The sequence below is a fragment of the Hyperolius riggenbachi genome, chromosome 7 (assembly GCF_040937935.1).
Source record: "Hyperolius riggenbachi isolate aHypRig1 chromosome 7, aHypRig1.pri, whole genome shotgun sequence".
Taxonomy (NCBI): Eukaryota; Metazoa; Chordata; class Amphibia; order Anura; family Hyperoliidae; genus Hyperolius; species Hyperolius riggenbachi.
In genome coordinates, this window is record NC_090652.1 from 121,433,196 (window position 1) to 121,456,156 (window position 22,961).

General features: G+C 43.2%; 1 protein-coding gene across 3 annotated transcripts in view; it reads right to left on the reverse strand.

The window, feature by feature from the left end:
- The window catches only part of DNAAF5 (dynein axonemal assembly factor 5), a 455,154-nt gene extending 432,526 nt beyond the window's left edge, over positions 1 to 22,628 (reverse strand). For 2 of the 3 annotated variants that reach the window (XM_068244601.1, XM_068244604.1), the window contains exons 1-4: positions 22,046 to 22,627; positions 18,737 to 18,921; positions 4,629 to 4,753; positions 149 to 267 (exon numbers count right to left, since the gene is read on the reverse strand). In XM_068244601.1, coding sequence (XP_068100702.1) covers positions 149 to 267; positions 4,629 to 4,753; positions 18,737 to 18,921; positions 22,046 to 22,577 — 961 coding nt within the window. In that variant the 5' untranslated portion in view covers positions 22,578 to 22,627. Of the gene's footprint in view, positions 1 to 148; positions 268 to 4,628; positions 4,754 to 18,736; positions 18,922 to 22,045 lie in introns of all 3 variants that reach the window. The other variant, XM_068244603.1, reaches the window with a different exon arrangement.
- Positions 22,629 to 22,961: the final 333 nt, after the last annotated feature.

A 22,961-nucleotide genomic window follows, 5' to 3' on the forward strand; every position in this document is an offset into this window, starting at 1 on the left:
AAAGTTTTGCAGGAGGTCCCAGTGATCACTAGTTATGCCCCTGGATAAGGTCTTCTATTTTTCAGATTCTCCTGTCCTGTATAGGAGCATGTCACAGAGAGCTGCTCCATGCGTAAATAACCAAATAACCTGCATATACTAATCTCACCTCCGGCGGGATAAAATGGAGGACAAGGAGCACTGAAGTCCATCTTGTCTTTCAGATCATCTTCATTCTCCCTTTCCCACTGTAAACCAACCTTCTTCCAAAAATCAATAGCGGTTTGTCTGCAGTTAGATACAATAAGAACAACTTAACCTTACAGGTAACAGGATTCATACAAACACAACATTATGCAATTTAGTTGCCATCAACAATGTCACATTATTAGGTTCTTGCAGTTTTACTGGATATAGCTACAAAATGTTACTACAAAGCTGCTGGTGGGACCCAGACCTTCAAGGACAGCTGTAACAAAAGGGCTAAGGAGGCTGCCATATTTATTTCCTTTTAAGCAATACCAGTTGCCTGGCTCTCCTGTTGATCCTCTGCCTCTAATACTTTTAGCCATAGACCCTGAACTAGCATATGCAGATCAGGTGTTACTGACATTATTGTCAGATCTGACAAGATTGGCTGCATGCTTGTTTCTGGTGTGATTCAACAGCCAAATAGGTAAACAGGGCTGCCAGGCAACTGGTATTGTTTAAAAGGGAATAAATATGGCAGCCTCCATACACCTCTTGTTACAGTTGTCCTTTAAATCAAACCATTATCAAAAGTATGCTTTGTAGGTAAAATACTGTACATGCTTAGATGCAATGACTGATGGTGGATTTGCCTAGCCACTGCTATGATTGTTTGTAGGTTACGGCATGTAAATTTGAAATCTATCCTGGAAAATTTAGGCCTTCTTTTAGCTCAGAACATTGCCTACCTGCATCTGGGTGCCCCAGATTATGCAAAAATGGCCACTTTGGTTACTCCGAATCTTTGTTTTGTTAGACGTTCTGCATCCACTCCCTTGTGACCACAAATGGTAAATCGCTACTGCAATCGCTAGCGTTTTTAATTAGCACTTTGTAAGCAAATTCATGAGCGTTTTCCACCGATTTTGGTAGCGATTTTAAAAAGTGCAAGCTTTTTGCCAGCGATCGTGATAGCAGTTTGCTATTAGCCATTTTAATTCTGATTGGTCCTCTCAAATTATTATATTTTTTTCCAGTTTGCAGTAATTCAAAATCGCACACAAATCGATATGTGTAGCGATTCATGAGCGAGTTGCCAGCACTTCAATACTTTACATTGAAACACAAAACGCTCCCAAAATGCTGCATGTCCTGCGATTGTGATTTTGCTAATCACAATCGCTACTGTGGAATTTGTTACATTTATTTACATTGGCAGAGCATTTAGGGAACTCGCTAGCTATTTAAAGCGCTCCCTAAACACTAAAAAAAAACGCTCCCTAAACGCTCAAAAAAGCCACCATACAGTAGCGAATTGCGACGGTGTCAGGTGGCCCGCTTTTCCTCCCTGTCCTCTAGCTGGTAAGCTCTCAACTCCCTCATGGATCCTCCGCTTTCCCCCTTCACTCTCTCCTTGGTAGCGCCAACTACCCAGTACATGCAGCCTTCACTGGCAATTCCACTTGGTCTGGCCATTCTCCTTTCCGCATCCCCTGCACACCCTTTACACACTACAGTATTTCTCTGTTTACCCTTTGTTTTTTCCCTCACTTTTGGATTCCCACTTTTGTTTTTTTATTATTCACATTGGTTTGCTAATACTGGTCACCTTATTGAGGACTTTGCTGATAAGTGTGCATGTGTGCATATAGAATTGTATGTATACTTGCACACAGAATTCACACTTATTATTCACTGTGTGTTATGGAGTAATGTTATGAACTGTTAATTGATTATTGTGCAATATTTTTGATTCACTTTGTGACAATATCTTTATATCCATGTGTTTTTCATGCATGGATTATTATTGATTATTATTGATTTTTGAGGTAGTTGATTACTGAGGTGTATTTATATTGTTTCCACTTCTATGTAATATGACATATTACTGGTCCGCTTATTATCTGGTTTTTAATTGTTTTCATGGATTCTTGTTGACTATTTGATATATAATAAAGATGTAACTATTTGATTATATCAGAGTGGTGCGGTGTTTTTCCAGATCCCTCTTTTCTCTTTTGGTATATGCATGCTTTGGACCTGTTCTGCACACGTAATTGGTATATACTGTATGTAAATCAGTGTTTGGTGCTGACCCTCCCCCTTTGTTCCATAGCATTAACAAATCCAACTTATGATCATATTTGCGGTTGTGTTGTATCCATGAAAAAGCAACCACGCCCATAGAGCATTTCTTAGAGGAAGTGATTGAAAATGCGATCATTCAGGATCATTTGGGCACACCAGCTTGTTTTCATACCATACTTTCATAATCTCATCAAAAATACGATCGTCACTAAAAATGACGGGCAGACTGTTCTCTCAGACAACTAGAAAAATCTTGCAATGGAATCCTAACTAACGGAAAATCTAAATGAAAAACCCTGCAGACTTAAAGTGGACCTGAACTCTTGCACAGGACAGAAGGAAAACTTAAATAAATGCAACCTGTATGTATTTAGAGAGTTTAGCCTGTCTAAATCCCCCCTCATATGTGATTAATCACAACTGTAATTTGGCAGAGCAGGTAATTTGTAAACACAGGAAGTTAAAGGAATACTATCGATTCGCATATTTTTTTCAATTGACACAGGAATTGTTTGGGAAGTGCTGCGAAGTACTGGTGTATACATTTTAGTAGCAACTTCTTTGTTTACTGTTATCAAAATACTTTCAAACTTTACTGACACCAAAACTGACGGCCCCTCACACTTGATCAGTTAACTCTATGGCCTGGTGCACACCAAAAACCGCTAGCAGATCCGCAAAATGCTAGCAGATTTTGAAACGCTTTTTCTTATTTTTCTGCAGCGTTTCAGCTAGCGTTTTGCGGTTTTGTGTAGCGGTTTTGGTATAGTAGATTTCATGTATTGTTACAGTAAAGCTGTTACTGAACAGCTACTGTAACAAAAAACGCCTGGCAAACCGCTCTGAAGTGCCATTTTTCAAAGCGGTTTGCGGTTTTCGTATACTTAACATTGAGGCAGAAACGCATCCGCAATCCAAAATCTGCAGCAGCCCGGGAGTATGCGTTTCTGCAAAACGCCTCCCGCTCTGGTGTGCACCAGCCCATTGAAATACATTACCCTAGCGGATCCGCACCCGCAAGCAGATCGCAAACCGCAGCGGAAACGCTCCGGTGTGCACTAGGCCTTTGTGTAGCTCTGTGTGTGATAGAGAAGAGAGCTCCCAACAGCTGCAGCTCCTGTGTCCTGTGTTTCTGACTGAGGTGTTTGAAGAGAGCACAGGAAATGTAACTAATTGTCACAGCTTTTTCGTACTGTTTTTGCTTTCAGAGTTTGATATGTGCTTTCTGTAGTCTGATATGCAACTCTGGCTGTGCATTGAAGCAGACACCCCTTCTGCAATTGATTTGTCCCAATACAGCTAAATCCTACCCTCAAATTACAGCTTTTGCCTCGGATATTTAACATGAAAAGTAGGAAAATGTTTACACAGCTACTTAGACATTATTTGCAAACTGTCATTTTAGAACACTTGGGTATCGATAGTATTCCTTTAAACCCATGTTTGTTTCCATGAAAGCAGAAAGTGGACACACTGCAGATTTTTTGCAGAATTTGTATCAGCTGTAACAAAGAAATGTTTTTTTCTTTAAAGGTTATTATGCCTTTTGTTATATTTTAGAGCAGAGAGGAAGTTCTGACTTAAAGCGGAATATAACCCTGCATTTCAACTTTGCTCGAAAACATTATTTACAGCATATTATTTGCTACCAGCATTTTATTTTTTTTTTTTTACTAGACCAGCATTGGAAGGGTTAAACACAGTTTTAATGTTCTGTGGAGAGAGCTGCTCTGGGCAGCCGAAGTTTAAATCGATACATTTCGGTAAACAAAATGTAGCAAGTGGTGAATGTTACACACTCTTTGGCTGTCCTCCAGCTCCTGCACAGTCAGAGAGAGTGAGTCGCATTCCACAGTTGTTACATTTTGTTTTGCTGAAATGTATCTATGTAAGCTTCTGCGGCAGCAGTTCTCTCCAGGAACTTTAAAGCTGTGTGTTTAACCCTTCCAATGCTGGTCAAGTAAAAAAAATGCTGGTTGCATATAATATGCTAAAAATAATGTTTTAGAGCAAAGTTGAAATGCAGGGTTATATTCCGCTTTAAGGTCCACATTAAAGGGAACCTGATGTGAGACAGCCAAGCAACTGATGTTTAAAAGAAAAGAAATATGGCAGCCTCCATATCCCTCTCACTTCAGGTTCCCTATAAGAACATGTACTGGTTAAACAATCACAGATATTTCAAAACAAAAACTCCTTTTAAAAAATGATTTGTGATCAAAGTGTAGTTTTCCATTCGTTTACTCCCCATATTCGATAGCTTTCTTGTTTTATCAGGTCCTTCAGAAATTCTTCTTCCGATAACACACAGAGCAAGTCTATGCATTGGAATAGAGGATCCATAAACATACCTGAGAAGAAAATCACCTTACCTGATGTCAGGAATCTCATCAGTACTGCTGCTCAGCAGGAGAGGTATAAGCTTGTGGAAATAAGAATATCTATCCCTGAGATCCAACAGCCAGTTCCCAACTACAACCGTTACTGCTTGCCGAACCTACAAAGTAAGTCACATTAAAAGAAATATCAGCTGAGTAAACATAGAACACATGAGCCAATGCTGGGTTCTGCTTATGCCTACAGACAATCACAATATAAGTGAATGTGAGGTGAGAGTGATAAGGAGGCTGCTATATTTATTTCCTTTTAAGCAATGCCAGTTGCCTGACAGTCCTGTTGCTCCTCTGCCTCTAATACCCTGAACGAGCATGCAGCAAATCAGGTGTTTCTGACAAGATTGTCAGACCTGACAAGCTTAGCTGCATGCTCGTTTCTGATGTAATTCAGACATTACTGCAGCCAAATAGATCAGCAGGGCTGCCAGGCAGCTAGTATAAAGGAAATAAATGTGCCAGCCTCCATATCACTCTCACATTGGGTTCACTTTAACCATTTAAGGACCGTAGGCTTACACCCCCCTCGTGACCATGCTATTTTTTACACTTCAGGCCACTGCAACTTTAGGGCTTGCTGCAGGGCCGTACAACTCAGCACACAAGTGATCCCCCCCCCCCCCCCACACACACACACACACACACACACACACACACACACATTTTTCTGCCCACCAACAGAGCTTTCTGTTGGTGGGCTCTGATCACTGCTGCAGGCTGGTTTTTTTTTTTATACATCTATTTTTTTCTTCCAATAAATCCTACTATTTGTTTATTTTATAATACCCCTCCCTCCCTCACACTGTAAACAGCGAACAGTCTCCTAGCAGCGTGCGCGTTCCCCAGCAAAAAAGGCCCCAGGACTTCACGCCAATTGGCGTTGAGCGGTGCTGTGGCTGCGCCGCATTAACTCCAATTGACGTGGAGCAGTTGGCAAGAGGTTAAGGAGATTGCGGAGTGGAAATTTGTGAGTTAGAACATGTACACCAAGGTAATCCATTCCTTTACCAGCAGCTTCACAAACATATCACTGCATCCTGACCATGAAACACCAGCCTTCCAAAACTACTGTCTCATTTGTAGACAGTGGAGGCTGTTATTGCCTTCTGCCGACTGGAGGTTGATGGGTAGACTAGGCGATTAAGCATCGGGACTATAGAGAAGAGCGATTGTGATGGCTGAAAGCCTTGCAACGGTTTATCCCATAGCCTCTATCTATAGACAGCAGATGACAGCCTCTATTGCTTAAAAATGGTGGGTTTGAGCAGGGGGGGCAGCAGACCCAGAACTAATGATCAGCACTTCGCTGGAAGGAGGTACCATTGCGTTCTGTGATGGGCTCTAAAAATATAGGTAGACTTACCAGTGCAAGTACACTCACCCTTTAACCTCCCTAGCGGTATGGACAGAAATGTCCGTTCAAAAAAACATGCTGTGAACAGTATAAACATGCATACACATCAATACTCTCCTGCACTGTATACTAGACCCTTGCTTGACACATTTTGGCAAGTTACAGGAAAAAAAAAGTTTTAAAAATAAATGTTATCACTGTTTGCACAGAAATCCTGGGGAAATTGAACGCTGGGTAGGTTAAGCATAATCTTTAACACTGAACTACCTTAGAACACAAAACTGATCTCAAAAACAATAGCTAAATACACAACTGAAGTATAGTACAGGATCTTCTCAAAAAATTAGCATATTGTGATAAAGTTCATTATTTTCTGTAATGTACTGATAAACATTAGACTTAAATATATTTTAGATTCATTACACACAACTGAAGTAGTTCAAGCCTTTTATTGTTTTAATATTGATGATTTTGGCATACAGCTCATGAAAACCCAAATTTCCTATATCAAAAAATTAGCATATTTAATCCGACCAATAAAAGAAAAAAGTGTTTTTAAAACAAAAAAAGTAAACCTTCAAATAATTATGTTGAGTTATGCACTCAATACTTGGTCGGGAATCCTTTTCAGCAGATGGAAGCATGAAGTGCTCCAAAATCTCCTGATAGCTTGCTGCCTTGACCCTGCCCTTAATAAAACACAGTGGACCAACACCAGCAGCTGACATGGCACCCCAGACCATCACTGACTGTGAATCCTTGACAATGGACTTCAGGCATTTTGGCATTTCCCTCTCCCCAGTCTTCCTCCAGACTCTGGCACCTTGATTTCCGAATGACATGTAAAAGTTTCTTTCATCCGAAAAAAGTACTTTGGACCACTGAGCAACAGTCCAGTTCTGCTTCTCTGCAGCCCAGGTCAGGCGCTTCTGCCTCTGTTTTTGGTTCAAAAGTGGGTTCATGCTTCCATCTGCTGAAAAGCTTTATGGAGATGAAGATTTCATTTTTCAGCACGACCTGGCACCTGCTCACAGTGCCAAAACCACTGGTAAATGGTTTACTAACCATGGTATTACTGTGCTCAATTGGCCTGCCAACTCTCCTGACCTGAACCCCATAAAGAATCTGAGGGATATTGTGAAGAGAAAGTTGGTAGACGCAAGACCCAACACTCTGGATGAGCTTAAAGAGAATCTGTATTGTTAAAATCGCACAAAAGTAAACATACCAGTGCGTTAGGGGACATCTCCTATTACCCTCTGTCACAATTTAGCTGCTCCTCGCCGCATTAAAAGTGGTTAAAAACAGTTTTAAAAAGTTTGTTTATAAACAAACAAAATGGCCACTAAAACAGGAAGTAGGTTGATGTACAGTATGTCCACACATAGAAAATACATTCATACACAAGCAGGCTGTATACACCCTTCCTTTTGAATCTCAAGAGATCATTTGTGTATTTCTTTCCCCCTGCAGCTATCTGCCACTGAAGTGTCAGGCTGTTTCTTCCTGCAGAGTGCAGACAGCTCTGCCTGTATGTAATTCCTCAGTATGTGAAAGCCCAGCCAGCTCAGAGGAGGATTTATCCAGCTTGTAAAAGAGAAGAGAGAAGCTGCCCTAATCTAAATAATACACAGGCAGTGTGCAGAGAGGGGCCTGGAGGGGGGAGATGCATCACAGAACCACAACACTGAAGAACTTGGCAGCCTTCCAGACACAGGCTGACAAGTCTGACAAGAGAGAGATAAGTTGATAGTGGTGATAGTAGAACGAGCTGCAGTAAGTCAGAACACATTAGAATAGCTTTTGGAACTTGTAGGATGATAAAAAACAGGATGCAATTTTTGTTACGGAGTCTCTTTAAGGCCGCTATCGAAGCATCCTGTGCCTCCATAACACCTGAGCAGTGCCACAGGCTGATTGCCTCCATGCCACGCTGCATTGAAGCAGTCATTTCTGCAAAAGGCTTCCCGACCAAGTATTGAGTGCATAACTGAACATAATTATTTGAAGGTTGACTTTTTTTGTTTTAAAAACACTTTTCTTTTATTGGTCGGATGAAAAATGCTAATTTTTTGAGATAGGAAATTTGGGTTTTCATGAGCTGTATGCCAAAATCATCAATATTAAAACAATAAAAGGCTTCAACTACTTCAGTTGTGTGTATTTGAATCTAAAATATGAAAGTCTAATGTTTATCAGCACATTACAGAAAATAACGAACTTTATCACAATATGCTAATTTTTTTTAGAAGATCCTGTATAAGTGAAATATTGTTTCAGTCAAAACATTCTATCTAGTTCTGGGCAACTATAGAGAACTACTGCTGTAAAGAATAGCCAGTGACATGACTTTGCTAATGAGCACGTCAGTGAGGCAGGACATTCTGACTAGACTGTGTAGGTTAGAAACAATGGGAGGGCCGGATTTAGCACTAGGCACCAGTCTAGAGGCACCAGTGTGCTGAAAGGCAGCTGTCACGGACAGGGCAGAATTTCTGGAAAGGCTACAAAGGCCCGGGCCTTGTGCAGCAGCAGCCCCATGGGGCACATGAGAATAAAAGCTACATATGAAAGAAGAGGGAGCAAGACATGAAAAAGGGAATCTGATTCCCAAGGGAGCGGTTTATGAAAGAGGGGCTACAGTACATGGATGATACACAAGGAAGAGGGGAGGGGCGCTGCAGCACATGAAAGGAGAGCCACAACATACTTGGCCCAGGGGCGCAAAAAGTAGAAAACTGGATTTATGAGCTCGTGTTCAGAATCCTGAAATTTGCATTTGTGCCATCAGCCCCACCAGGGCATAGAAGGGTGAGCTGTATGGGACTTGGAGATGTAAATATGGCCCTGACAGGGATAGCGGATTGTTGCCATCTCCCCCTGCAATGAAGCATACAGCTCCGGTACCCAGTATCTCTCTGCTGTAAAATATACATTGCAGAGCAGATTAACAACACTAGCAGGACTTCAGCTGTAGAACACAATAGCAATTTGCTGAAAAGGCCGACGCAAATTATCTGAATGAGACGAAGTGCAGAAATCAAGGAATCGTTATAAAGTCATCAGAATGTCACCTGAAATGATGACAAATGACAGCTTCAGGTGACAGAAATCCAATATCTGATTTACACTTACGCATATGGAGCATAAAAACTGTTCTGGCACAAATACCATATTTCCTATGCTTTGCTTGGCTAGAAGGAAGCTGCTGTTTTTATCCCAAATGAGGCATATTAAAATAAAGCTATTTTGTCCTAATTAACAGTTTATGCTTCTATCACCAAACAACAGCTTGACTTTATTCAGAACCCTCTCATGATGAAACTGTTGAATGTGAGTGAAAGGTATTTCTTGGCATTAGGCACTTGTTTTGCCAAACATCCTACTGAAGAGCTTCCTCACTGGCAAGCCTGGCTTCCTCCCACTCACTGACAGCCAACCAATCTACTGATTGAGAAACCTGTGACAGCACCTCGCCTTAATCTCTACAAAACTTGTGGGAAAGGAATGTACGCTACAGCAGCACAACTGTGTTACACGGTTTAATTTTTGCCCAGTTCTGTAAGCTAGCGCTCTGATCTTTACATCCCAAGGAATCCTTTATAATAAACTCCCTGTCCCTGCATCCTCCAGTGACCATTGTGCCTGGCGGGCATGCACGGCAAGCAGGCAGACTTCAGACAGCGGTCGTGGACAGTGGGTCGCAGCAGTATGCGCAAGTCAGGACGGTGTGCATGTTGCAGCCATACGCACCTTGTGGGGAACGGGTTGCTGCCATGCGCATGCACACACCATATAATCTAACAGATTACTTACCTGGGGTTTTCTCCAGCCTCTAGAAGCCTATGGGCCCCCCCACTACAGCTCCGTTCTCAGTCAGTGTCCTAGGGACCTACCTAGAGGCCGCTGAGCCGGGCCAGGCCGTTGACCTCTGCGCATGTGTGTGGATGTGAAGCAGCTGGGAGCATTCTGCACAGGGGCAGATGTACTACGCCTGGGCAGAACGACCACAAGCAGCACGTCCACATGCCTGCCCAGAAGCTGCTGTCTTGGCCATCGGCCGCTACAGAGGGGACCCCAGGAGACTGTCTGACAGCGGAGCTGCAGTGAGGGACACATAGGCTTCTAGAGGCCGGAGGAAAACACAGGTAAGTAAATCTGATGTTAGATTACTCACCTTCTGTATACTGTATACTGTAAGGACACCTGAAGCAACAAGTACATGGTGGAGAAATATATCCTTCTGGACAATACCAATTGCCGGGCAGCCCTGCTTATATCTTTGGCTGCAGCGGTGTCTGAATACCAGAAACAAGCATGCAGCCAATCTTGTCACATCTGACCAAAATATCAGAAAACACCTGACACGCTTATGCTTATTCAGGGTATATGGCTAAAAGCATTAGAGACAGAGGATCAGCAGGATAGCCATACAATTGGTGTTAAAGAGACACTGTAGCAAAAAAATTTTTTATGATATTATGATTTGTATGTGTAGTACAGCTAAGAAATAAAACATTAAGATCAGATACATCAGTCTAATTGTTCCCAGTACAGGAAGAGTTAAGAAACTCCAGTTGTTATCTCTATGCAAAAAAGCCATTAAGCTCTACGACTTTCAAAGTGGTGGAGAGGGCTGTCTTCTGACTTTTATTATCTCAACTGTTCGTGAACTGTTTTCTTTTTCTCTGCCAGAGGAGAGGTCATTAGTTCACAGACTGCTCTGAAAGAATCATTTTGAATGCAGAGTGTTGTGTAATCTGCACATATTATATAATGATGCAATGTTAGAAAAAAAACACAATATACCTGAAAATAAAAATATGAGAATATTTTCTTTGCTGCTAATCTTCTAGTAATTATTCATAGTACACAACCAATTCATTATATCATATATATTTTTTCGCTTCAGTGTCTCTTTAAAGAGACTCTGTAACAAACTTTTCAGCCTCATTTCTTCTATCCTATAAGTTCCCATACCTGTTCTTATTTGCTCTGGATTACTGCAGCCTTTTCTAGTTGCACTGTCTCTGTAATATATCTAATCTTCTTTCTCAAGCTTTGTCGACCCAAAGAGGTATGCACTGCCTCTGCTGTGATAGGGAGAAGTTATGCACGCCCCCTGCAGGCTGTGTGTGTGTGTGTGTGTGCTTTGTTTATTCCCCACAGACAGGTCTCTGCTCTCAATTTCAGCTTGTCTGAGGGGGGAGGGAGCTGCCCATGCTGAGAAACTGAGAATCCCTGCCTGGAGTGCAGATAATTCATTTTGTAATAGAAACGGCAAAGAGGGATCCAGGAGATCACAGTGACTCGATTGGTATGTTTTTTATTGTACAAATCGGACAGTACAGATTCTCTTTAAAAGGAAATAAATATGGTAGACTCCACATCTCCCTCACTTCAGCTGTAGGTGCTGTAATGATACATAGTAATATATAATACACCATTCAGTTGCAGCATGCTCATATCTCATCCATTAATACAAGGATTCAGGAAGGCTAGATGGTACAGAACACCAGATAGATTGGCCATGATCTATAGAGATGGAAATAATAGATATTGTAGGGGATGCGGAGACAGGGGGACTTTTTTCTTCACATTTTTTGGACTTGTAGTCAGGATATATAGATCAGTGTCAGCCCAACAGATAGAGTGGAGATTTCTTCTACATTTAATAAAAATTCAACAATACACAAAGTCAATAGTACCACACATGCTTAATGGAGCCAAAAGCTTGATCCCACTTAGGCCTGTGCACACCAGAGGAGTTTTTCTGAGCGTTTTGAGTTTTTAAATCTGCTGCTAATGTTATCCTATGTGTCTGTGCACACTGGAGCAAGGAGGTTTTGTAAAAAACCTCATAGTATTACATTGGGAAGAGCTTTTGAAACCTCTAAAAGCTCTTCCCAATGTAATGCTATGGGTTTTTTTACAAAACCTCATTGCTCCAGTGTGCACAGACACATAGGATAACATTAGCAGAAGATTTAAAAACTCAAAACGCTCAGAAAAACTCCTCTGGTGTGCACCAGGCCTTAAATGGAAATCTAGCAGCACTGTGACTGTAAGGCAATGCTTCATTCTAATAAATGTATAGAGGAGATAGAGGAGTATATGCTTACTAATAAGGATAAATGTTATGATTTGGGCAGTCTGGATTGATTACAAAGACTTGGAAGAATATGAATATCGGAGATATGGGTCGTAGGCCTGGTGCACACCAAAAACCGCTAGCAGATCCGCAAAATGCTAGCAGATTTTAAAACGCTTTTTCTTCTTTTTCTGTAGCGTTTCAGCTAGCATTTTGCGGTTTTGTGAAGAGTTTTTGGTGTAGTAGATTTCATGTATTGCTACAGTAAAGCTGTTACTGAACAGCTACTGTAACAAAAAACGCCTGGCAAACCGCTCTGAAGTGCCGTTTCTCAGAGCGATTTGCGTTTTTCCTATACTTAACATTGAAGCAGAAACGCATCCGCAATCCAAAATCTGCAGCAGCCCTGGAGTATGCGTTTCTGCAAAACGCCTCCCGCTCTGGTGTGCACCAGCCCATTGAAATACATTACCCTAGCGGATCCGCACCCGCAAGCAGATCACAAACCGCAGCAGAACCGCTCTGGTGAGCACTAGGCCTTAATGTTGATACATGTATTTCATCTTGCTACTTGCGGAACCTAGTCCAGACATTATTGGTTCCTATGGTTTTTTCTAGTGATGATATGCATTTCAATACTGTATCTAGTGATTACATATTTCAATACGGAATTGATCCTAGACGGGCTCTGTATATTACTCAGGAAGCCAGCGTGCTAAAATTCTTATATGTTAAATATTTGGCGATACATTAAAGGTCAACTGTAGTGAGAAGAATATAGAAGCTGCCATATTTATTTCCTCTTAAACAATACCAGTTGCCTGGCAGCCCTGCTGATATATTTGGCTGCAGTAGTGTTTGGATAACAGCAGAAACAAGCATGCAGCTAATCTTGTCAGTTCTAACAATAATGTCAGAAACATCTGATCTGCATATGCTTGTTCAGGGTCTATGGCTAAATGCATTAGATACAGAGGATCAGCAGGGTAGCCAGGCAGCTGGTATTGCTTATAAAGAAATAAACATGGCAGCTTCCATATACATCTCACTTCAGTTGTGCTTTAAGCATGGAACTGTTTGTCACTAACTAAAAATTGCTTTTAGAGCTGCGTGTAATATACTATATTGCCTTTTCAGTAATAAAAATGATGTAATACATTATTCAAGATACCCAATTGTATGTTAATCACCCTGCTTTCAGCATCAAAAATACTTCCTATATGTATATATTGCTGTATCTTGTTATGTAAACCCCCCCCCCCCCCCCCCCCCCCAAGTGACGTTTAGACTAGGCTGTTTCCTCATGCAGAATTCTCTTCTCAGAGCATTATGGGAGACCAGATGTTTCTACTCACTTTGGAACACACAAACACTCTGCAGTGAGGCACCTGGCAGCAGTAAGGATGGTGCCACCTGGGATAAATGTAAGTATGTAAATCAGTATTAATAAATTAATAAAGTATATAAAAAAAAAAAAGTAAAACATCTACAGTAAATCACTAAATCCTATTCTCCCACTACGGTATATATGTGGCAACTGTTAGGCTCTTTCTCCCTGTTGATTAGTCTGTGGACAGTACCCTTTTCTAACCCGTGGAATAAATTGATCTATCAATTTTGTTATCTACAGTGGGTTGCAAAAGTATTCGGCCCCCTTGAAGTTTTTCACATTTTGTCACATTATTGCCACAAACATGCATCAAATTTATTGGAATTCCATGTGAAAGATCAATACAAAGTGGTGTACATGTGAGAAGTGGATTGAAAATCATACATCATTCCAAACATTTTTTTACAAATAAATAACTGCAAAGTGGGGTGTGCGTAATTATTCGGCCCCCTGAGTCAACACTTTGTAGAACCACCTTTTGCTGCATTTACAGCTGCCAGTCTTTTAGGGTATGTCTCTACCAGCTTTTCACATCTAGAGACTGAAATCCTTGCCCATTCTTCTTTGCAAAACAGCTCCAGCTCAGTCAGATTAGATGGACAGCGTTTGTGAACAGCAGTTTTCAGATCTTGCCACAGAATCTCGATTGGATTTAGATCTGGACTTTGACTGGGCCATTCTAACACATAGATATGTTTTGTTTTAAACCATTCCATTGTTGCCCTGGCTTTATGTTTAGGGTCATTGTCCTGCTGGAAGGTGAACCTCCACCCCAGTCTCAAGTCTTTTGCAGTCTCCAAGAGGTTTTCTTCCAAGTTTGCCCTGTATTTGGCTCCATCCATCTACCCATCAACTCTGACCATCTTCCCTGTCCCTGCTGAAGAGATGCACCCCCCGAGCATGATGCTGCCACCACCATATTTGACAGTGGGGATGGTGTGTTCAGAGTGATGTGCAGTGTTAGTTTTCCGCCACACATAGCGTTTTGCATTTTGGCCAAAAAGTTCCATTTTGGTCTCATCTGACCAGAGCACCTTCTTCCACATGGTTGCTGTGTCCCCCACATGGCTTGTGGCAAACTGCAAACGGGACTTCTTATGCTTTCTGTTAACAATGCCTTTCTTCTTGCCACTCTTCAATAAAGGCCAACTTTGTACAGTGCATGACTAATAGTTGTCCTATGGACAGAGTCTCCCACCTGAGCTGTAGATCTCTGCAGCTCGTCCAGAGTCACCATGGGCCTCTTGACTGCATTTCTGATCAGCGCTCTCCTTGCTCGGCCTGCGAGTTTAGGTGGATGGCCTTGTCTTGGTAGGTTTACAGTTGTGCCATACTCCTTCCATTTCTGAATGATCGCTTGAACAGTGCTCCGTGGGATGTTCAAGGCTTTGGAAATCTTTTTGTAGCCTAAGCCTGCTTTAAATTTCTCAATAACTTGATCCCTGACCTGTCTTGTGTGTTCTTTGGACTTCACGGTGTTGTTGCTCCCAATATTCTCTTAGACAACCTCTGAGGCCCTCACAGAGCAGCTGTATTTGTACTGACATTAGATTACACACAGGTGCACTCTATTTAGTCATTAGCACTCATCAGGCAATGTCTATAGGCAACTGACTGCACTCAGATCAAAGGGGGCCGAATAATTATGCACACACCACTTTGCAGTTATTTATTTGTAAAAAATGTTTAGAATCATGTATGATTTTCATTCCACTTCTCATGTGTACACCACTTTGTGTTGGTCTTTCATGTGGAATTCCAATAAAATTGATGCATGTTTGTGGCAGTAATGTGACAAAATGTGGAAAACTTCAAGGGGGCCGAATACTTTTGCAACCCACTGTATATCGGATCAGCAAGCTTCAAGGGGGTCCCCGTTTCTAATTTTATTCTATTGTTCTTCCTAGAAGCTGGGTACCCAGTGTATGCTGGACGGCGAGTGTTGTATAGCCTTGCTGTTTGGCGCCAGCCATATAACATCTTTAATGGATGAGAGGTCTGTTATAGTGATTTAGTGAGAGTGTGTGTTTATTGAATATTAATTTGGTCAGGCGCCTCAGATGTATGGAGATTGCTTTAGGGCCCGTTTCCACTGTTGTGACGCAATTTCGCCGGCATCCCGACGCTTGTAAAAACGCATGCGGATGCGTTTCCGCATGCGTTTTTACCCGCGATTTCGCATGGCAGAGTGCCATGCGAAATTAACCATGACTCTGCCAGGGCAAAATAACATTGAAAAAGGTGCGAAATCGCACGCGAATCGCGGGTAAAAACGCATGTAAAAAACGCATGCGTTTTTCCTATTAAATACATTAGCGGCGATTCGCATGGATTCCCGACGCAGGCGAATTCTGTGGGTGCCCGTCGTGCATATTTGGCCCGCCGCCAAATCGCTCCCGCACGCCGCACATATGGAAACAGCCCCGGCCACTTCAATGTACCAAGCGAATCCGCATGTCGGCGCCGCATGCGGATTCGCTATGGTGGAAACGAGCCCTTAATTCTGTCATTTTTGTATTCATGAGACAAAGGATATTCTGCATTGCAGCATTCACAGATCAGTGTTCTCCCCAGGCTCTTTTAGCCAGGTGCTCCACCCGGCTAGTTTTGGTGAGCGCCCGGCTGTCATCTGCTCACCTCCTCCTCTGCTGTAAGTAGAGTAGCGCCAGCCGTGTATTCTCTCATCTCACCCAGCCATTTTTTTCATGCCACCCGGCTACTTTTTCATGCCACCCGGCTACTTTTTCATGCCACCCGGCTACTTTTTCATGCCATCCAGCTACCTTTTCATGCCACCCGGCTACTTTTTCATACCACCCGGCAGGAAAAAAATTCTGGGGAGAAAACTGTAGAGCATTATACCAGTTCTTACTAATCTTTTGCTTATTACTCCAGATTGCACTTTGTTTACTGGTTTCGGGATTGACCAGCGCAGAAATACCCATATGTTTTTTTGTCCGTCAATGAACCCATTCTGTCTGAACCTCTTCCCCATTTTGCTATTTTTCCTTTTGCCCCTGTATGGAGATGGGGTGCTACCGGTATGTCTCAAATAAATGATGTAGTTCCCACAGTGAGAAGGTGTGTGGCCAGGACTGGTAAGCATTGTGGGGGTACACATGGGAACCAGTTGTCTACTTGGAGGATGACAGGTTTGGAGCAGTGCACTTGAAAGGTTGACAGTTTTCATGTGACCGCTGGCCAGGAATGTACTGAAGGCATTCAGATGCTTTTTATACCATCAGAGTACTTTGTACCTCATGGATATTATGGAGATGTAGGTATGAGTGGGGGAACTTCATTCCTGCAATTATGCGTTAAGAACCAGAATATTACTTTGGGAACAAGAGCTAATAAAATCACAAAATAAACAATATGGAAATGCAAATAAAACTTTTTCTTCTGGCTCTGGAGAAAGTGATGGAAGAGATGCATCGCCATACAGGTCCTTATTGATGTGTGTCCCAGGTGGAGGCAGCACAGTGGATCAGTAGTTAGCACTATCACCATTCTAAGGTCTCCATTACACTTCCAATAAGGACACAATCTATGTTGAACTCTGTGGTCTCCCTTGGTTCTCTAGGGAATTACTTTAGCTTCATTCTCCAGTTTCCACTCTTTGAAGTACACTATAAATACACATATATGTAGAGTTTATAGGGGACTGCTGACAGCATAATAATGTGCCCTAGCACTGTCATTACCCCTACAGAAAGGGCCTGAGGGGGGCAAGACCTTGGACACCACTGCATTGGTTTAACTGAGGAAGGTGTGCAAGAGTAGAGCTAGATAGAGATTTGGGCAGGAAAGAGAAAGAAGAAGTGGACACAGGACTGGCCACATACAGGTGAATCTGTTAGGCATCAATAAGAAGCTATAGCCTAAAGTGGGAATAAACTTCCTTGTTCTGTCTCAGCAGAGGTTAAACACTGCACTGCATTCTGAGGCCGGTTTCGCACTGGAAACCGGCATTGTAGGAGCGCTGCGGTGTGATGAATGCATCGCACTGCTAAAAATAGCCTTCATAGATTACCGCGGCAATGCGCATTATTCTCCCTTATAGCTGCAAGCCAAGCAGGAAGTGAGGCTCTCTAGCACTCACTTTCTGTGGCTGGAATCAGAATTATGCAGAAGTGTATTGAAAAAATATGCCTCCTCGCATGCGCGCTGCAACGCGTACGCAAATTTTTAAAAAAAAAAAACTGTCACCATAGACTTCTGGTTCGCCGCGCATGTTGCCCAACGACACGCTGTTGCTCTCGCGGTAAATCGAGCACTTCTGGCAGATTGCGTTGCACCGCGCCAGGTATAAAATGCCCCATAGATTTTCATTGGCATAACGTTACCTTGCGGCAAAACAGGAAATTCCAGTGTGAAAGGGGCCTGACTGTTCTATATCTCTACAGCATGTATTTTGTTCAGTTAGTGTGCAGCACAGCCACTCTGTGGTCCTTTTTTGTAACGCCCATTTTCAGTTATGTACATTTTTCCCCTCCTACTTTCTGTTGACAGTTACTCTCCATAGTGCATTATGGGATAGTATATGAGGTAGCTGTATACAGAGGTTTGGGGAGGAAAACACTTTTTTGACCTTTACCTGTGTATGTACTGGTATCTCCCAGCGTTACATCTGTATTGTTGTTTTAATAAAAGTGGATGTGATTATCGAGATACAGACATCTGAAATGGTTCTGCTATCTGCCTGAAGCGATCACGTTGGTGAATCTCTGCTGTCCACGGGGTGTCATAACGAACCACAGGTGGGAGGTTACCAAATCAAATATTCCTTCACTAAAATGTAAGTACCTACTATTAGGTGCTTAAAAGAACATTTGAAAGCATTCCCTGTATGTGTAAAAAATTTAAATTTGAATGCAAAGAGCAGCCTGCTATTAGGCAAATGTAATAATTGACAGCCACAGGAGAAGCTATGTGCCTGGTCTCTTCACTCTGTTCTCCCTCTGTTAATAGACATGTTGCCATGGGAACAAGAGTCACTTCAGCAGGGGTGGGGGGGGGCAGAGTGGATAAACCAGGCACAGAGCTTCTCCTGGGCTGGCAATGATTACATTTGCCGATTAGCACACTGCTCTATGTATTAAAAGTAAATGTTTTTACGCTCAGGAAATGCTTTCAAATGTTCTTTTATGTATCTAAAAGTAATTTCAATTTTAAACAATTGCTTAAAATGCTGGGATTGGAACATATTTACAATACATTCTCTATAAGATGACCTTTGTGCTACTACATACCTGAGGGGAATCATCAAAAAGTCTCTGTGCCAGATGTGACAGAACATCATCTAGTGACTTCCCATTGCCATACTGTATGACAGCCCCTGTTGTCTGGATGACAGCTACACGCACTTTAGAATGCTGGTGTGATATTGTCTGCATAAGCGGCTTTATGAGAGATTCTGACTGCATATGAAATTGTTCTGAAATGAAAAATATCAAAATATCGACATATAAACAGACAGGCAGAGTTGGACACAAAATAAGAGACAGATCTTCAAAAGCTACAATGCATTTATGGAGGTTAAATGACAAAACAGAAAAAAAAATGTATTGAGGCCCATTTTCCACTAATTGTACTTTGCTGTATTTCTCTCACTTTAGGTTCCCTATGGTAACTTAAACTGTACCTGAACTCTTGCACAGGACACAAGGAAAACAAAGTTAAATGCACTGTGTGTTTTTAGAGAGAAGAGCCTGTATAATTCCTCCTCATCTTTAATTATTCACAAGTGTAATTGGATCTCTTAGCTGTCAGCACAGAAATGTGTCAGTCCTCGGAAGACACAGCTAACACAGGATGTTAACCCTTTGTCTGCTTCCATGAAAGCAAAAAGTAGACACTGCAGATTTATTGCAGGAGTTCTGTAAGCTGTAACAAAGAAATGTTTTTCTTTAAAAGTTTTTATACTGTTGCTTATCTTTTACAGCAGACATGCAGATCTGAATTCAGGACTGCTTTAAAAAGAGCCTGCAGAAGGTAACAATAACATTTACAAATGGGATATTTGCTGGTTCAGAACAGTCATTTTTTTTCTCACTCTGGTTGAACTTGGATGGACGTCTTTTATTTTAACCAAACTATGTGCACACAAAGTTTGCCTGCATTTATGGAAACGACATAAATGGGCATTATGCAAATGGCACAACTCATTTTATGTACACAACCCACATGTTGCTTGTATAATGCATGCTGTGCATACTGTCTATCCTAAATCATATGGGTAATGCGCACGTTGTGTACATAATGCGGGTAGCACTGTTTATGCAACATCAGTTAGTTTGTGTGCGCATGTAAATTTCACCATGATTTTGTGAATCTGCCCCTATGTTCTTTACTTTCTTGATAGTGCTACTTGTATTCCAAAACAGAGCTCCAGAGAGCGAACACTGTTAATACAGCGCAGGAGACTTGGGCGCCACCATAGGCCGTAATAGGAATTACAGCTATAGCAGTGCAGAGAGTGTAACTTCAGCGCCGCCAAGAGACGGAGCTGAAGTTACTTTTAAAACACAATAACTCGGCTTCCAGCAATTGGAAGCCGAATTATTTCATTCCCCACCATCCATGGCAGCCTGGAGGGGGAATAGTATTTAGCACGGCCGGGAACTTGTGCGTCAGCAGGATCAGCCATATACCGGCTGTATCCTGCGCCCAAGTCTCCTGCGCCGATACCTCTCGTACGCCCAGAGAGCCCTAGCAGCTTCCCTGAATGTAAAGGTGGAGAGCTGGTGAAAACAATCATGTCGGGCTGCATACAGGCAAGATGATCTGGCATGTTAGACCTCTCACGGATGTATCGGGGACACCATACACACAGTAGATCGGCCAGGGGCAAACTATGGCCTGTGAGCTTTTCTTGTCCTGTTTAGCTGTTCAATCCAGCCATTGCAAGGCTGGATTCAATGCCTTCCCTTCCTTTCTCCCTTCCTCCTAATGCAGAGTTGTGAGTGGAGCATAATTGATAGATTTTTTTCACCCGCTTGCAGCTTCCACCGCCGATTTCCATGGCTACAGTGGTGTCATGTGACCCGCCGCCACTCCTTGCCAGCATGTCACATAAAGAGCGACATACTGTTGCCATTGAGATCAGCAGTGGAAAATGCAAGTGGGTGAGTAAACTCATTAATATTCTTTGCTTGCAACTCTGCATAAGGAGGGAGGCCGAAGGCATTGAACATTGCCCTGCATTGCAAGATGTGGCTGCTCATACTGGGGCACACCTGGCTACCTATACTAGGGAGGGAGGGAGCTGCTAGTATTGGGGCACATCTGGCTACCTATACTAGGGAGGGAGCTACTAATACTGGGGCACACCTGGCTACCTATACTAGGGAGGGAGCTACTAATACTGGGGCACACCTGGCTACCTATACTAGGGAGGGAGGGAGCTGCTAGTATTGGGGCACATCTGGCTACCTATACTAGGGAGGGAGGGAGCTGCTAGTATTGGGGCACACCTGGCTACCTATACTAGGGAGGGAGGGAGCTGCTAATACTGGGGCACACCTGGCTACCTATACTAGGGAGTGAGGGAGCTGCTAGTATTGGGGCACACCTGGCTATCTATACTAAGGAGGGAGGGAGCTGCTAGTATTGGAGCACACCTGGCTACCTATATTAGGGAGGGAGGGAGCTCCTAATACTGGGGCACACCTGGCTACCTATACTAGGGAGGGAGGGAGCGAGCTGCTAGTATTCGGGGAACACCTGGCTACCTATATTAGGGAAGGAGGGAGCTGCTAGTATTGGGGCACACCTGGCTACCTATATTAGGGAGGTAAGGAGCTGCTAATACTGGGGCACACCTGGCTACCTATACTAGGGAGGGAGGGAGCGAGCTGCTAGTATTCGGGCACACCTGGCTACCTATATCAGGGAGGTAAGGAGCTGCTAATACTGGGCCACACCTGGCTACCTTAAGTGCAGGGCTGCTTATACTGGGGCACCGGTCTACTTTAGTGGACCCAGCAGGAAACATCATAGATAAATTCAGCTATCATGAATGGGTGGATGTCACCGTCTCGAACTGTTAGGCATCCAATAGGTTGTAGTACACTACGCCCACACCATTTGTCTAATCACAACACTTTGTACTGTAATTATAGGTTACTGTGATTGGAGAACTGTTCCCTATAAGGTTTTCTGCTATGTCCCCTAAAGTAGACTAGTGCCCACCAGGATGCCTAAACTGGGGAGAGGTTGCTAATTCTGGGGCACATCTGATTACAAAAACTGGGGAGGAGGGGACTGCTTATACTAGGGGCACACCTGGCTACCTACACTGGGGAGAAGGTTGATAATACTGTGGCACACCTGACTAAACTGGGGAGGAGGGGGCTGCTAATACTGGTGTATACTTACCTTGGTATAGGGAAGCCTCTGGATCCAGCAGAGCCTTCTCCCGTCTCCCTCCTCCTCATTGTTCCAGCGCTGGGACCCCTGAAGCTCACGGCCACACTCTTGTATAAGAACAAGGCATGCGCAGGTACAGGACGGCATATGCCTGCCCAGTAACAAGGAACCACAGGTGTATGTAACTCTACCTGGTATGCTCTTGGCATAGTTGACAGCACACTTGCAGCTTTCTTTCTTCACATCAGGGAAGGGGTCAACAATAGTCCTCTGCAGTATTCTGATCATCTCGTCAAGGTAAGGAGCCAGTTTCTTGCCACAGAGCTCTACTAGCAGGGTGAGCAGCTCGGTCAGGGCCAGCCTGAGCTCCTCAGATGGCTCTGTGATATCCTGGTTGGCTAAGCGCTGGCAGATAGCTGGCATGAGGTAAGGCAGGGCCTCCTCGGGCATGGGGACATTAGTCACACAATAGTTAATTATCTGGATGGTGAGCTCCCTGCACTTCTCCATGGGGTCTGACAGGCACCTGAGCAGAGGCTTCAGCAGCTCCCCGAACACTTCCTGCAGCGCCCCGCTGGGCAGCCTCTGGTCTTCGGCCTCCTTCTGGATAGCGGCCAGCGCTCTCTTTCTGGTGTTCTTGTTGTCGTCAGTCAGGCAGTTCAGGTGCCGAGCCACGGCCTGAGACACTTCAGTAGCTGCACGCTGATCGCTCTCCGCCGCCATGTTTCCTGCCCCTAGTAACCACAGCGCTTCCTTCACACAGCGCAGCAACGGTCTCTCAAGAACTTTATTAACAAGGAACACAAGCAGGAAAACAGAGGATGTTGGATGGAGAGCACCGGTTGCTAGGAAACGCAAGCAAGCTATTCAGAAAGCTTGCTTTCCTGAACTGAATGAAAACTCCCAACTGCAGCTGAAGCGGCCAGTCTTCTCTCATTGCAATGTGTTACTGCAAGCCTGAACTGGTGCTGCATTGCTGGTAATGGAACAGTAGTGAAAATAACATAATAAAGGAAGTTGCTTATTTTTTTACAATAATTATGTATAAATGATTTAGTCAGTGTTTGCCCATTGTAAAATCTTTCCTCTCCCTGTTTTACAGTCTGA